The sequence below is a fragment of the Penicillium expansum genome (assembly GCF_000769745.1).
Source record: "Penicillium expansum strain MD-8 chromosome Unknown contig268, whole genome shotgun sequence".
In the NCBI taxonomy this organism is placed as follows: Eukaryota; Fungi; Ascomycota; class Eurotiomycetes; order Eurotiales; family Aspergillaceae; genus Penicillium; species Penicillium expansum.
Genome location: NW_015971324.1, coordinates 283,612 through 298,286, shown reverse-complemented (window position 1 = coordinate 298,286; position 14,675 = coordinate 283,612). Strand labels below are relative to the sequence as shown.

Here is a 14,675-nt window from a genome sequence, read left to right as displayed (position 1 = left end):
TAACTCAATTGGGCTTAGCGTGTAAATCACGGGATGTGAATCTCGCCGCCTTTACTTTTTTTTTATCAGAAGAATGCATGAGGTCATTCATGGTCTTTGAAAGTACAAGATCAGCCATGACTTCTGAAGAGGATCTCGCATGGTTCCAATCAACCTTCCGTCCCATCCCAAAACCAGAGCTCCCAGACGACGCTGTCGAGTACTCAATTTATCATATCCCCNCCCCCCCCCCCCACCCCCGCCGTTATCGATGAAGCTGCCGAGACCCGGGCACGATTGCTTGAGGTGCAACGTACAGCAGCGGATTTAACCAAAGATTTGCTCAAGGATTACATTTGGCAGCGTGAGGCCTTTCGATTGGAAATTACAAAAGAAGATGGTACAGAACACTTATTCTTGAATCCTATATTTAAATAAAGTTAAAAGCTAATTGTCGCGGGGTTTAGGAATCACCTCATTACAGGGTCGCACCACCTTTGGCGACTCTATTGAAGATGAATGGGTCATTGTGTACTTCCTCCGCGAACTGACCAAGCGGCACAAAGATATCTGGGTCAAAGTGGTGGACGGCGATGGCGAGTTCCTTCTCATTGAGGCTGCGGGAACACTCCCGGCATGGATAGAGCCAGATGTCGCAGACAATAGGGTGAGTTATGGCTAGTCACTTCACTTCAGCTTTTTAGAGACATCATACTAATCAACCAATTTATGGATAAGGTGTGGATCAACCAAGGAGAGCTCCGAATCATCAAGCCCAAGCAAGAGGCAAAGAGACAGGTCACCGAGAAAATTTCACTTCCAGAGGCACGAAAGATTATCAGGGACGAACCCGGTCGCCTTCTCCGCTCGACAATAATTCAAGAAGAGGCCTTTTACCGTCTACGAAAATACCCTCAGCAAATCAGCGAAAATCTTCACTCCGCCATCATCACAATTCCTCGCAAGGCTGCATTCCTCCTACACCAAAAGCCAGCCTATATCTCACCTGCTGTGGAGGCATTCTATGTTCGTGATCCGATCGCCTTGCGACCACTACGAGCGAAGGATGCATCCGATCTTGTTTTCAAGCCGGACGACTTGGTCGACGTTAGTGTTAGGTTTACCCGTGTCGGATATGCGCAACTCAAGAGCCAGGAATTTCCTGTGCCAAATACCTGGGCGGGCAAGCTGCCTTCAACTGAGGATCACAAAGCATATGAACGGGCGGAAGCGGGGATGAAACTTGCATGTGGATTCGAGATGCTGCTGTACGACCCCCAAAATCAAGATAAACCTGCAGTCAGGGAAATGAAGTTCTTGCTCGAGGATGTGGAGACAGGGGATGAACCCCTTCCTACTGATCAAGAGATCCAAGAAACCTGGGACAAACGAGAAGATGATGAAAAATGGCTCGATATCAACTATGAAGACCTGGAGACAGAGCTCAAAGGAAGAGGCGAAGGAAAGGGAGAAGATGCTGGAAAATTCGGTGACTCTGGTGCCCAGGAAAATCTTCAACGAATTGTGGCTCGCTTTGAAGAGTTCCTAAATGACAACTCAGCGGGCTTCGATGGTGCTGATTTCATTGATGACTTTGAGTCGGATTCTGACGTCGAGGGCGATGATGAAGACGAGGAAGTCGACAGCGAAGGCGAGGATAAGGACGCGTCATTCAACGAAGAGGAATTCTCCAGAATGATGAAAGAGATGATGGGCATGCCCTCTGGATCCGATTCCATCCGCAAACGAGTGCAAGACCTCGACTCGGACGGGGAAGATGACACAGAGCAGATCAAGGAGCTCTCCCGGCGAATGGAGGCGGAACTGCAAGGGACGGGTATACTTGATCTCAACCGACGTCCGCAAGAATTGTCCTCTGACGAAGCAAGTGCATCTAAAGGAAAGGCTGCTAAGATCTCCAGTGAAGATGACGAGGATGAGAACATCAACATCAACCTCGCTAAGAATTTGCTAGAAAGTCTTCAGGGCCAAGCCGGAGCCTCTGGTCCAGCAGGCAATATGCTGTCAATGATGAACATGCGCATGCCCAAATATGATCGCCCTTGAAGGTGACAGTACATGTTTGAGCTATGTGTCCGAGTAATCATTCGACATGTCTGAAATGGATTTAACGCCAGCCCCATGCGATTGACTGAAAAAATGGCTTGTTTCGCTAGTCAAGGCGATCCATCGACCAAAGACAAGGGGTTATTCCTATTGTGGTTGCTGGTCAATATCTGTGATATGGCCTTACACATCCGCCCCTGGGGATAGCGGGGCTGATAACGCGCTCGAACCCACATCTTACGAGTTCCATGATGGCTATTAATGGAAAAACAAGAGATAAAAAGGCACATCTGATTCCATCTTTCGGGTGTGTTCAACTTGTACCCATGCCCAACTTCCGATGATTGTGGGTCGGGCTTAACAACACGGCCCAGGGCGGATAAATGAGGCTTTGCTGCCTCCCAATCTTGATATGTCTTCTCAGAGTTAAGTAACCATATACCCTTTTAAAAATGTAGCTTGTGGAAATAAATCAAATGTCTGCTCGACCCGTCACATCTTCTGGTCAAATGTCATGAGACAGTTTAAGCTCGCGCTAGAGATTCACACACCTTCCATAGACCTCCACCAGCAAAGTACTAGTCATAAAACTTGTTTAGTTTCACTAAACCTGTTCCACTCTACTAAGGTATATGGTTCAACGGGACGATCCCTAGCTGCTTGAGTCGGCTTGCTAGTGGTAGTGGGGCTAACTAGTACGCGATAACATCTCAGTGGACTAGGGCGTGAAAGCTCAACCTTCAAGCTCAACCTTCAGAAAACAACCTATGTTGTAGGGCAATCCATCATCATCAAGGCATACAGCTGCACAACACGCATGATACATAATCAACCCGATACGCCACGTAGACCAGCATACCCGCAGGGTGGCGACAGCAAGAGGCGAGTACCCATATATATTTGCGGGTATGTGTCCGCGATGGAACAACCGTCCTATCGAGGCGAGTTCCCGACTGACCAGATCTTGTGACCTGCCTTTACCAAGGCTGTGCGGCCATAGACTCCAATGGCATTGAAAATTGTACAATGTGGTAGTACCGACGCTGTACGTTGTAGGTTGCATATAAGACGCTGATCAGCAATCTAGTACTTTGGAAATTCCACGTGGCGAGATTGGCTAGATCGTCCATGTCTTGGATCGACCGGGGGCCAAGTGTTTAGCCTACCGATTGTTCCTGACCTCGGGACAAATATAAAGATGTCTCATAATTGGTCCACTTCTGCATGAGAGACATATTGGCATTTTACGTACATATACCACCTTCCTGAAATAATCGGATTATTTGGTTCATGGTGGGTAACAATAAACTTAATTACACTATAATACTACACGGAGTATACGGAGTATACGGAGACAAGGCAGTATAATATACATTTTGTCTCACGTGTAGAATACTGTGGAGCACGAACCAGTGTTTTAAGGTGAGTCCAGTACACTCTATTATGTAAAATGCAGATGCAAAAGCAAATTCAAATGGGAAGGGAAATGGAATGGGGAAATTAACTCGAACACTATGGAAACCTTGAAACCGGCAATCCAAAGAGCCGACCTCGGGAACCGTTAAAGTGTCGTGTGCCTATTTGACGAAAATAATAAGGGATCCGCTCGTGTTCAGTGGATTATCCAGTGGATTATCCAGTGGGTTTGCCGGTCTTTTTTTTTCCTTTCTTTTTACTTTTTTCTTACAAATAATTGTTATTTTAAATCCCTCACCATGAATTAAGATCGGAAATCAACAATATCCTCTGCGTGATAGGATGAGAATCCATAGAAGGAACGAGACGGGATATACACTATACTAAGTACGGAGTAGATGACAGGACTTGGCTGCTACACATTGTACACTAGTGTAGTTACTTAGTGTACTTAGGGTACTTAGTGTGCGACTAGGTACTCCGTACTCCGTAGAAGGCTGCCTGATTGTAAGGTACTTTGTATACCTCCGTACGGAGGTCACCTGGCTCCGTATGTCGGCAAGGATCTAGGATTTAGGATCCCGGCCCAATGCCGGGGCAACTGCTATTTCGGAGTGGTCAAAGTTAGTTTCATCTTTTGGGAATAGCCTACGGAGTATACAATATATCCTCGGAGTAGGATCGGAGATCCATATACATTAGCCGCCCTCCGCTTGTCATCTACTCCGTAGACGGGACGGATAAAAGCCATAACTCTCATTCAAATGAAGGGGACGTATTAGAGATCCTTAGACCTGGAATATAGTTATATATTATATCATGATCCAAAGCTAAATGATAATAAAGCTAAACGATAATGTACCGGCAAAAAGAATATCAACAACAACATATGTATGACCCTACGACTCCCGGAGGCTTGTCGGGAAATCCCAACACAAAGTTTAGATCCTGCTGACCACGCTAACCTTGGAATATTCCCCCCGATTCCCACTTTTCCACGGAACTGTTTTGTGTCCCACTTGGGGAAAGATGAGCATCTTAAGATCGTCTATCTACAACTGATACGAGTACAACAAAGCGAGGGAGTATTAACCGAACTGCTGGGAATAGAAAATAAAGGAAATATATTGTACACATCCAAGATGACGTCCATCAGCAAATCGGAGGACAGGGAATTCTTCCCTTCAACTCCTTACCGTCCCCCTAACACGGAGTTATCTCCAGATTACTCCCCGAGGAAATCCACCGGGCTGATGGCTGGAATAGAGACGGCTGTCGACTGATCTGACACATGCTGATTTTCGAGTGACATGAAATGTAAGAAAAGAAAAAAAAAAGAAAGAAAGAAAGCAAAAAGCAAAGAGTCTTACAAAATACCCCAAAGAGGAAGCGGTGAAACCCTGACGATTTATCGAATTTGATAGATCATAATAATACTCCATACTTCGTACTATCAAATGGAATTCATATGTTGTATTGATATGTATCTTAAGATCAAGCTTATAGATGGAATAATATTCCACCTGGATTATCTGCACGATCATTGGTACCACACATATTCCCACAATGGAGCCCCTGTTTGCAGCCACTATATCCACTTGTACGCAACGGTCCAAGGGCAGACAAGAACGGCCCCTCGGGTCGACACGCTAGGCAAAGCACGGAAACGCATGAATATTAATGGTCGGCCCGATTTTAGAATGACTTTCACATGCAGCAATCCAGGAGAAGAGTATGAAAGAATGTGACCGGAAGGCATCCGGAAGGGTGGTGTAACTATAGTGAAAGGGTAGAAAGTACGATAGATTACATTCAATGTACGACGTATATTTGGTATAAAGTAAAGTAGATAAAGCATATAAAAGAGCTATAAAAGAGTAAGAAAGTAAAAAAAGAAAAGAAAAAAAGAAAAAAGAAAGTAAAAAATAGCCAAAGAAGTCAAGTAAAAGAAGTGGATTATCCCAGTGGAGAAGTTCTATTCTTCCATCGACCTTCCACCTTCCATTTGAGCCCGTAAAAGTGCAACTCCCGGCCTCCCACCGAAAACTACCCAGGGCCTTAGCCCCTTCGATTATTATTGCTTGTCTTATTTATCACTCCACTACTCTCTGCCTCTCTCTCTCTTCTTTTAATATCTCCAACTCTTGACCCCTTCTCTTCCTTTTACTACCTGTTTTCTTTTTTTCTTTTTCCTTTTAAGCCTTCTTTTCCCTGGAACCTGGTCACTGTGTGGACCCGCATACCAGTCTTTCGTCATTATCCAGTCACAGCATGCCTTGGGACAATGGACTAAAGATGCTGGTTATTGCTTGATCAGGTCCACCATGGATTTCATTGTGAGTAAAAACCAAATAGTACAATATATTATGAGCTTGGACTGACCGTCTCAGCTCTCTTTGACGCACTTCTGCGAGGTGCATGGTCCTACCTCTATCATTTGCTCGCAGGTCCTACCTTTTTCATGCCCGCAATGTCACCCCGAACCCGATCACTCTCCCCAGGGTACCCCAGCTTCACACGAATCTCGTTTCGACCATGAGTCTCGATCTCAGAAATCTGCCGAGTCCAAGTCGCCCAGAATTGAAGATCACCCGTACTTCCTTAAGGGACATCCGGCCACCCCCGAAGAAAAAGCCAACCGAGGTGGCGCAAATGGAGATACCTGCGCCAGTTGTAGCTTGTCTCTGCCAGAAAATGTCAGCAAACAGCTACCTCCCGGTGCGCCTGGAAGTCGCGACGCCAAAGGCAATACCACTAGCCCGGTACTCCGCTCCCGCGAGCTAGTTTACTCATGCGGCAACAACCATTCAGAGTTGGACGACGAGACCGACTATCACACCCATGCTTCTCCTCCCGACTCACTTCACTCTGCCTCAGTTGCCTCCGATGCTTCATGTCACACACACATCCACACCTATCTCTCTCAGCGCGGCCCGCCCAACCCCGCTGACTATGCACTCCTCCGACGCTCCTCCATTCGCACCCTAAGCTGTGAGCTCTTGCCCCGGGGACTTTCATCCGGCCCCATCTGCTTCGGCGACGGAGTGGCTGGTTACACAATCGCCTACATTTTCCGCCTTCCAGACCCCATGGCCCGCGGCAAGCGACGCAGTTATGCACTGGTCGCATTGGCGGGGCGCGATGCCGGAAGAGCATTCCGCGCATGCCCCATCATCTGGCGCGCATTCGGTCGCATCGCAACTAGCATTGTTCACGCTGCTGAGCGCTTCCAGGAAGACGAGAAGACCCGCGATGAGCAGAACAACCCGGGAAGACAGCCCGGCCGCCAGTACCCTCCCGTTTCATCCTTCCTCACCGGCCGGGGTATGGACCCGGCAGGTCGGCGTGCAGCCGGCCAGATTCGTGCCCGTAATTTGGCCGAAATAGTCGGCAATGAATACATCTTCACCGAATTACATGCTCATTTCGTCGCACTTCTACAACAGCTGGGCTCAATGTTTGGCGGAATCCCTCTCAACGAGGAACGCTTTGTTTGCAGCACGGTGGGCGACGAAGAAAGCGCCAGCCCTTCTCAGCCAGTCCTCGTCTCCAAGGCAAGACAGCGAAAGGACGACCAGAAGTATGATGGCAATGACATCGACATGTCGAACCTTGAAATTTCCGCGGGACCCAAGGCGATTCCCATTGCGCCTCGCCGGCCCGTCATGGCTTGAAATATTCTTTTCATCATTTGCATGAACCTCTTATTGAGATACCCGCCTGCTTTGTTACTTTTGTTTTTCAGGCAACTTCAACTTTGACTTGTATTTTTTTTGCGTTTTTTGCGTTTTTATCTCGGTTGGCAAGGTGTTTCGACTGATTTCTGCATTGCTCAACTTGCATACGGATTCGGTCTTATTTTTTTTGCGATATGGGCATGGGCATAAACAATGGCGTCTGACAAATACGGAACGGAGTTTCTTGTTTACCAGCCTTGATTTCAGTTTTTTTTTTTTTTCACTTGAAGTGATATGCTTCTTCTCTTGGGGACCTCGTTCGATCATGGAGTTCAACGATTCAAGCACGTCTGTTTAGCGGGTTCCATTCTTGGGACTGGTGCTAGGTTATGATTGAGATGTCATCGCACGAGGCATTCAAGAGATATGTATTCTATGTATTATTTGAACACGAATCAATCAATGGCCATTGGCCACTTTTTCGGAGACTCGAGTTTTACTGTATGTGCATGTGTTATAGTCCGGAAAAATTCCGGGTAAAGGTACCCTTTTAGGTTAATCCGGCCACGGCCACAATCAAACCTTGGAAAATCCCACCAAAAAGAACAGCAGAGACAAAAGACCCGCATCACCTCCCACCTCCCTTCAGCAATATCAAAATGGTCGCCTTCGACAAGTGTGAGACCCGGCCAGCCCATATTGAGGCCATCCTCAATGGCCTTGACCGGTACAACCCCGAGACCACCACTGTCTTCCAGGACTATGTCTCCCAGCAGTGCGAGGACCGGTCATTTGACTGCTACGCCAACTTGGCCCTGCTCAAGCTGTGAGTTGGACCCTTTTTTTTTTTGAAAGCATTGCATGGCGAAAATTCTATTTGAGAGGCTCTACTACGATGAGTAACTTTCGAGCGTTTCCTATTACCTGACATGCCCATAATATACTTGGGCATGTCGAGAAATTCTGTGAAGATACTGAACGAGAAGAACCCATGCATTGGTTGAAACCATCAGCATGGCATACTCCTCGCAAACACCTCGAATCATCGTGAAATTCTCGAATTCAAACTGACAACAACCTTTTTCAAAAAATCCAGCTTCCAATTCAACCCCCACCTTATCCAGCCCGATACCGTGACCAACATTCTGGCCAAGGCCCTGACCGTGTTCCCCTCGCCCGCCTTCTCGCTCTGCCTCGCCCTGCTCCCAACAAACACCCAGCCCTTCCCCACCACCACCGAAGCCCAATCCGCCTCGCAGACCTCCGACTTCGTCGAGTCCGTGCAGAAGCTCACACGTCTGTCCACTCTCCTCGAGTCCGCCCAGTACGCCCAGTTCTGGTCCACCCTGAACTCGGACGACCTGTACGCAGACCTGACCGCCGATGTGGCCGGCTTCGAGGAGCTCGTTCGCATCCGAATCGCCGTCGAGGTCGGCAACACCTTCCGCTCCATCACTGCCGAGAACCTGGAGTCCTGGCTCGATGTCCGCAGCCGTGACGCGCTTGACAAGTTCGTTGTTGACGTCTGCGGCTGGAAGGTTGATGGCGCCGTCATCCGTGTGCCTACCAACAAGGAGAACGAGGCCCGCTCCGAGGTTAAGAGCGAGCACGTCGGCATCGAGCAGTTCGGTCGTGTCATTCGTCGTGGCTTCGAGTTGCCCGCATAAGCGCTTACTGCGGAAGCTCTCTTTATTCTTGAATCTTTTCTCGCGTCGATTCGAAATGTTTCACTTCTTTCCTCTTTTCGTATCACCTTTTTTTTAAAAATCTTCAAAAAGCTGTGCGAGGGAAAATTTGATTTCCATCCATGACATGAGTTCATGAATCCCACCCCCGATCAAGTGACGAACAGACGATAGATTTCGCATGGAGGAGGGGCTCGGAGATGAGTCGGGACCTGGCGCATCTGGCGTTTTTTTTTTTTTTTTTTTCCATTTCTCTTGTCTGTATTGGATTCTTTTTTTTACTTGTCCGTGCAAATATTTGTACTGGATAATATGAGGAAGAGAGAAAGATGTCATGTCCATACCATAACATAACTTCAGTCGTGCCTCCATGTAGGGCCGGCTTTGCTGCCAATATCAAAAATCATACAGAGCCAGTTCCAGATGTAGTGTCATTACGGAGGATCCAAGTTCAACTGACATCAACATCCAAACATCCAGCTTCCACAAAATTTCTCCGACTGCATCACAATATAAATGGATTCACAGCAGGAACCGGCCCAATGAAAGTCTCAGATTCCGCAACCGACTTCCCACTATCAGCAACAATAACCTGACCATTCATCGCCATTGGCAAATCCGAAGCCAAAGAAACAGCAAAATTAGCAATTTCCTCCGGCGCAGCACTGCGGTTATAATAGTATGTCTAGCCTTCACCTACTCCAGAGCGCTGATAAATTGTAGCCGACTCGTTCTGAATTTCCTCGGCGGTCTTTTCGAGCTTATATTCCGCGCCTTCTTCAGCAAGTTCAGAAGTAGCAAAGATGCTTGTAGTGGTAGGACCCGGCGCAACAGCATTTACACAGATGTTGCTAGAGGATAGCTGAACAGCACCGCTTTTCACGAGACCATTGCAGCCGTTCTTCGCTGTTGTGTATGCCATGCCTGCGAATGCCCCGCCTAGTGTTGCGCATGATGAGGTGACTACTATGTTTCCCTTTGGTGTGGGTTTGCCAGAGGATGCCATGCTCATGGCTTGCGAGCCGTATTTCAGTGCTAGGAATGTTCCGGTTATGCATGACTGCTACTGCGCGTTGGAAATGGGATATGAGAGGTCATTTAGACCACTCGAGTATCTGTCAGTCACTTGTTGTCAAGAAATGTATAAGGAAAACTAGAAAATGACGGACCGATATATTGCAATCCCTGCATTGGCGAAGTAGAAGTCTATTTGACCACAAGACTTCAAAATCTGTTGTATTAGGCTGAGTGTTTGTTCCTTGGATGAGACATCGAGTATACGACATTCCACTGTAGTGTCGTTTCCAGTGGCTTTCACTGTATTTTGGAGGTCTGCGAAATATCTCGAGTTGATATCGCAGGCGTAGATGGCTTTTGCGTCTGATTTCGCTGCTGTAATTACTATAGAACGACTAATACCGTAGGCTGACCCTGCGCTGGTAACGACACCGACTTGACCCATGCTTGGACCATTGTGTGTTAGTGGGTTGCTCTTGAGGCGTTTTCAGATACTAAAAATTACCCAGTTAGTTCAAATATATAACAGGAAGATCGGCCCATGCTGTAGCACAATCAATACGCCTGCAGTGGTTGAATGACGGGAATGAGTTTGGCCGTGTTGGACAAAGGTCAGACTGGGCATCGTCCAACCATCCTTCTTCGAAGATGGTACATCACTTGTGTGACTGTAGGGTCACCAGTCACCAGCCATCTCACGGTATTTGGAATGATACAAATTTTTGCGCGCTTTTACTAGTAAGAGATAGAATGGATAAACATCTAGACGTGTATATATGGACTAGATGAGACTACCTACAAGTACATACCGAAATGACAACAAGAACAATCTATAGCAGCGATATCATTTTTTTAAAGATCAGAGAATGTGATATATTACTACATGGGGATCAAAGCTTCCGTTTCCCTTTATTTGAGCCGATGACATAGTATCTGCCACAGTTTGTCAGTCAAAATCCGACCCGATGGATCACCTGTGGAGAATTCATACAGTCAGCTCATGATTCCAATGCAGACCTTTTCGGTTAACTCGTTTTCAGATGCAAGCGCAAGAACATCCGACACAAGGCTCTCGAAGCCAGCATAGATATATATTACTTGATCATATACACAGCGATATCATGATGTTGATGTGTACATAGGAAGAAGTTAGGTTTATTATTACACATGAAATGAGGGTGTAAACAACAGAGAGGGCTTAAAGCAAGAAAAGAACTTTCCATGCATAACGCTTGATTGGTTTGACAAAAGAAGGCTAGCAAGCTAAGGCAAGACATAAGCAGGCTCAGAGCTCCCTGTCCCTAGATGAGGTGTCACTGTCTGTCCAATCTCCTTGCTTCTGCCACGACTGGAACATAAGAGTTGCCACGTTCCGGCCCATCAGCGCGCTAGTCTCCATTGTCGAGATGAAGCTCTCGATGCCACCTGTGTACCACACTCCCGGAGCCAGAAGAGTCTCCTCAAATGTCACTCGGGGATATAAGAGAGGGTATGGGTTCCATAGCTTCTCATGGAACCAGCTGATATCATCTGTCAAAAGATCTCCAATGGTTGTATTGCTCCCCACAGTCTCACTCTCCAGCCCTAGAATCTGGGCAATGAATTTAGCCGTGGGCCGCTCTGGCGAGAAGATTTTGTAAACGTAATGTTGCTGTGTATCTTCTTTCGAATCCACGACAGAATGATCCACTGTTCGAAGCGTACTAATACTCCAGAAGCTGCTGGGTCCAACTCCATTTGGGTTCGAACCCAGATCAAGGCCCTCGGGCAGAGTGGTCAGAATGGTCTCAGGCGCTCGAGCATCCGAACCCTGTAGGCCAAAATACTTTGGTGAGATGCGGTGTGGGGATGCAAATAGTGTAACGTGAAGATTGACATATGGAATCTCATCCGGGGTGTACTCCAAGGGAGGGGAGACGGAAATACCCGAGTACTGCAAAGGACCGGCAATGACAACTTCATCAAATACTTCATGCTCTGAGTCGATAGCGGTGTTTAGCTTTGAGGAGACCCGCACAGTCCCATCATCATTGCGGGAAATCTCAGTGGCAGTGGTATTCACTTTGATATTCGCCCCCGAGGCTCTTAGCGCGCCATCGAAAATGCGCCAGTTTCCGCCCTCGATGGAAACCGCTCCATCCGTGGCCATACAGACAATAGATTCCAAGCCATGAATCAGCTGTAGGTTCTGCCCATAATTCACTCGAGTACTTGCTTGGATGATCTCCCTCGCAAATAGGGAGTCGATGCTATTTGCCTGGAGAAATATATCGCCAGAAGATACAGTAGCATTGATCAAGTCAACCGCAACAGCCGCCTCGGTAAGAGAACTGAAAGGGAAAAAGGGTTCCTCATAAAGACGGAGAAACTTGCCAACAACGCTCTTCACCAGATTCTGGGTATGTAGTGGTGCTAGTCCATACCGCCAGAAGAGCCGGCCGATATTCCACCAGCTATACGAATTCTTCAGAGTGAAAACAAACTGGCTCCCATCCCAGATCCCGATACTCTCATCGGCCTCTCTAGGCCGTGCATGGTCAGCACTACTAACCGTCAGACCGAGGTCACGGGAAGCATTGACCAGGTTGTAATTGATCTGAACAAAGATGGAAGCGCCCAGTTCAATGGGGTACGCGGGGTCGTCGAATACATTGACTGTTGTTGAGCGGCCGCCGACATATGATTCACGCTCATAAACTGTAATGTTGACAGGGATGTCGGCTTCATCTGCGAGCTTGCGCAGTTGATACGCAGCAAACGAGCCACCGGCTCCGGCGCCTATAAGGGAGGGATATCAGCCTCATATAGAACTGGGCTCTTTAGAGAGAGGCATACCGATTATTGCCACCCGCTTGGGAGCTGCACTAACGGCTCCTCGCAGTTGCTCTTGTTCTGCTGCATTGCCAAACGAGACGAGTAAGATAGCTAGGACGGAATACAGGAAGAAAGGGACATGTCGTGGCATAGACGCCCGCATGATTATGGTACTAGAAGGTAGCAGAGCTAATTGGTAGTTGAATAGCAAGTTCTCATTAAGTAGAGATTAAATATAGATCAGATATCATCAGACGTTGAAGTATGAAGGAAGGTGCCCGGTGATGCCATAAAGTCTAACTTGGGTCGTCGGTATCCATAGTACGCTAGTCTATTTTAGGACTGGTGCCATTTTCATATCGCTTATCTTTTTGAGGGGCATCACAGATTTGATTTACTTAACTCCGAATCAATTCAAAATGGATCCCTATGACAGTGACTCCAGTGTCGATGAAGACTTCACTGATACCGGTGTGCTTCTAGGCTATGCCGCTGAGGATGTCATCGAGGATGTAATCAGCCATCTTGGAGGCTGGCCGGTATGTTTTATCACTGCGAGGGTACACTCTATAATTGACTCCAACTGATAATTTTCTTCTTCAGAAATGGCTCGATGAAGCCTCCCCAGCACCTGGCGATTTCGCCAATTGCAAAGTCTGCAATAGCCCAATGCTCCTCCTCCTCGAATTGCACGGTGACCTCCCCGATCACTTCCCGACCGACGAACGACGCCTATACCTATTTGGCTGCCCCAGAAAACCCTGCAACCGCAAGCCAGGCAGTATCAGAGCATTCCGTGCAGCGCGCAAGGTCACCGTCGGCGGACAAAACAAACAGGTTGAAGCGAAAGCAGAGGAAACTCAACCTGTCGCCCCAGAACAACCCAAGCAGGACCTGGGAGCGAGCCTGTTCGGCGCAACAAACTTGACAAGCAACATCTCCTCGAACCAGAACCCCTTCTCATCCGCTTCAGGCCCAACCCCCGCAGGAAGCAACCCCTTCGCAACACCGGTCCAGGCAACAGCACCTACAGCTGAGAAGCCCGCCGTGTCCGCAAATACCCTGGCCTCATCTTTCGCCGACAAAGTGCGCATTTCCTCGCCGTCTTCTTCAGCTGTGACAAAGAAAACACCGGAATCAAGCACACCGGTGCCGTGGCCTGCGCAATCCGCGTTCCCCGCGCCATACAAAAATTTCTACCTAGATGCAGAATACGAGACTCTGTCGCGGCCGTCTTCGCCCACAGTGCCAGATAATGTGCAGATCGAGCCAATGGAGGAAGAAGGTGCTGGAGGCGCTGAGCTCAAGGATACCTTCGAGTCCGAGCTCGACAAGGACTTTATGAAGTTCTCGATGCGTCTCGAGCATAACCCGGAGCAGGTGCTGCGGTATGAGTTCCGCGGTACGCCGCTGCTGTACTCAACTGGTGATGAGGTCGGTACCCGGCTGCATGCTCACAATGCCCCTGGCGCCAAGGTCACCACACTCGGTGCGGGGAGTATCCCGGCTTGTGAGTACTGTGGAAGTCAGCGCGTGTTCGAGTTCCAGATTGTGCCGCATGCTATTACCATGCTTGAGGAGGGACGTCCTGGTGTTGGGCTTGGGAAGGATGATGCGGGCATGGAGTGGGGCACTATCATCATGGGGGTGTGCGGTAATAACTGTACGCCGCAAGAGTTAGGTGTTACTGGGTGGCGGGAGGAATGGGCTGGTGTGCAGTGGGAGGAGTTGAGATAGGTAGACATCTTGCATTGGATGAGGGTATTTTGCTAACCCTATGTTGTACATAGCAATGTTACCGGGAAGATCGAGTATTTTCTAGCTATATACACGGTCTGGTCTGCATCAGCATTATATATATGGCCAAGAGATCGCCTTGTGCCTTTTCTGTTACATATAATCTTCGAAATGGCTTCCATACATCGAATGTCCAAGACTACCAACGGGGATAGGGCTCAGTGCTGTATTAATACCAAACTTGTACAACAATGATTCCCCAGCCTAAAATGCATCTTCATGC

The 14,675-nt window shown here is 48.0% G+C and overlaps 6 protein-coding genes across 6 annotated transcripts; 4 read left to right on the top strand and 2 right to left on the bottom strand.

Moving 5' to 3' along the window:
* Nucleotides 1–116: 116 nt before the first annotated feature.
* Nucleotides 117–2,046, top strand: PEX2_078120 (putative regulatory factor Sgt1; the record flags this gene model as incomplete). The annotated part of the gene is made up of 4 exons (XM_016745082.1): nt 117–142; nt 201–379; nt 447–646; nt 718–2,046. 4 exons carry the CDS (start codon nt 117–119, stop codon nt 2,044–2,046), a joined length of 1,734 nt encoding a protein of 577 aa, XP_016598000.1.
* Nucleotides 2,047–5,786: 3,740 nt separating this feature from the next.
* PEX2_078110 (folliculin domain-containing protein) lies at nt 5,787–7,136 on the top strand (the record flags this gene model as incomplete). The annotated part of the gene is made up of 2 exons (XM_016745081.1): nt 5,787–5,798; nt 5,853–7,136. 2 exons carry the CDS (start codon nt 5,787–5,789, stop codon nt 7,134–7,136), a joined length of 1,296 nt encoding a protein of 431 aa, XP_016597999.1.
* Nucleotides 7,137–7,798: 662 nt separating this feature from the next.
* On the top strand, nt 7,799–8,806 carry PEX2_078100 (CSN8/PSMD8/EIF3K family protein; the record flags this gene model as incomplete). Its single annotated transcript, XM_016745080.1, has 2 exons — nt 7,799–7,965; nt 8,236–8,806. The coding sequence occupies 2 exons, from the start codon at nt 7,799–7,801 to the stop codon at nt 8,804–8,806; spliced, it is 738 nt and encodes a 245-aa protein (XP_016597998.1).
* A 703-nt stretch (nt 8,807–9,509) lies between these two features.
* PEX2_078090 (Short-chain dehydrogenase/reductase SDR) lies at nt 9,510–9,836 on the bottom strand (the record flags this gene model as incomplete). Its single annotated transcript, XM_016745079.1, has 1 exon — nt 9,510–9,836. The coding sequence occupies one exon, from the start codon at nt 9,834–9,836 to the stop codon at nt 9,510–9,512; it is 327 nt and encodes a 108-aa protein (XP_016597997.1).
* A 1,290-nt stretch (nt 9,837–11,126) lies between these two features.
* On the bottom strand, nt 11,127–12,818 carry PEX2_078080 (putative prenylcysteine lyase; the record flags this gene model as incomplete). Its single annotated transcript, XM_016745078.1, has 2 exons — nt 11,127–12,619; nt 12,677–12,818. 2 exons carry the CDS (start codon nt 12,816–12,818, stop codon nt 11,127–11,129), a joined length of 1,635 nt encoding a protein of 544 aa, XP_016597996.1.
* Nucleotides 12,819–13,074: 256 nt separating this feature from the next.
* PEX2_078070 (small subunit rRNA maturation protein TSR4) lies at nt 13,075–14,392 on the top strand (the record flags this gene model as incomplete). Its single annotated transcript, XM_016745077.1, has 2 exons — nt 13,075–13,194; nt 13,259–14,392. The coding sequence occupies 2 exons, from the start codon at nt 13,075–13,077 to the stop codon at nt 14,390–14,392; spliced, it is 1,254 nt and encodes a 417-aa protein (XP_016597995.1).
* Nucleotides 14,393–14,675: the final 283 nt, after the last annotated feature.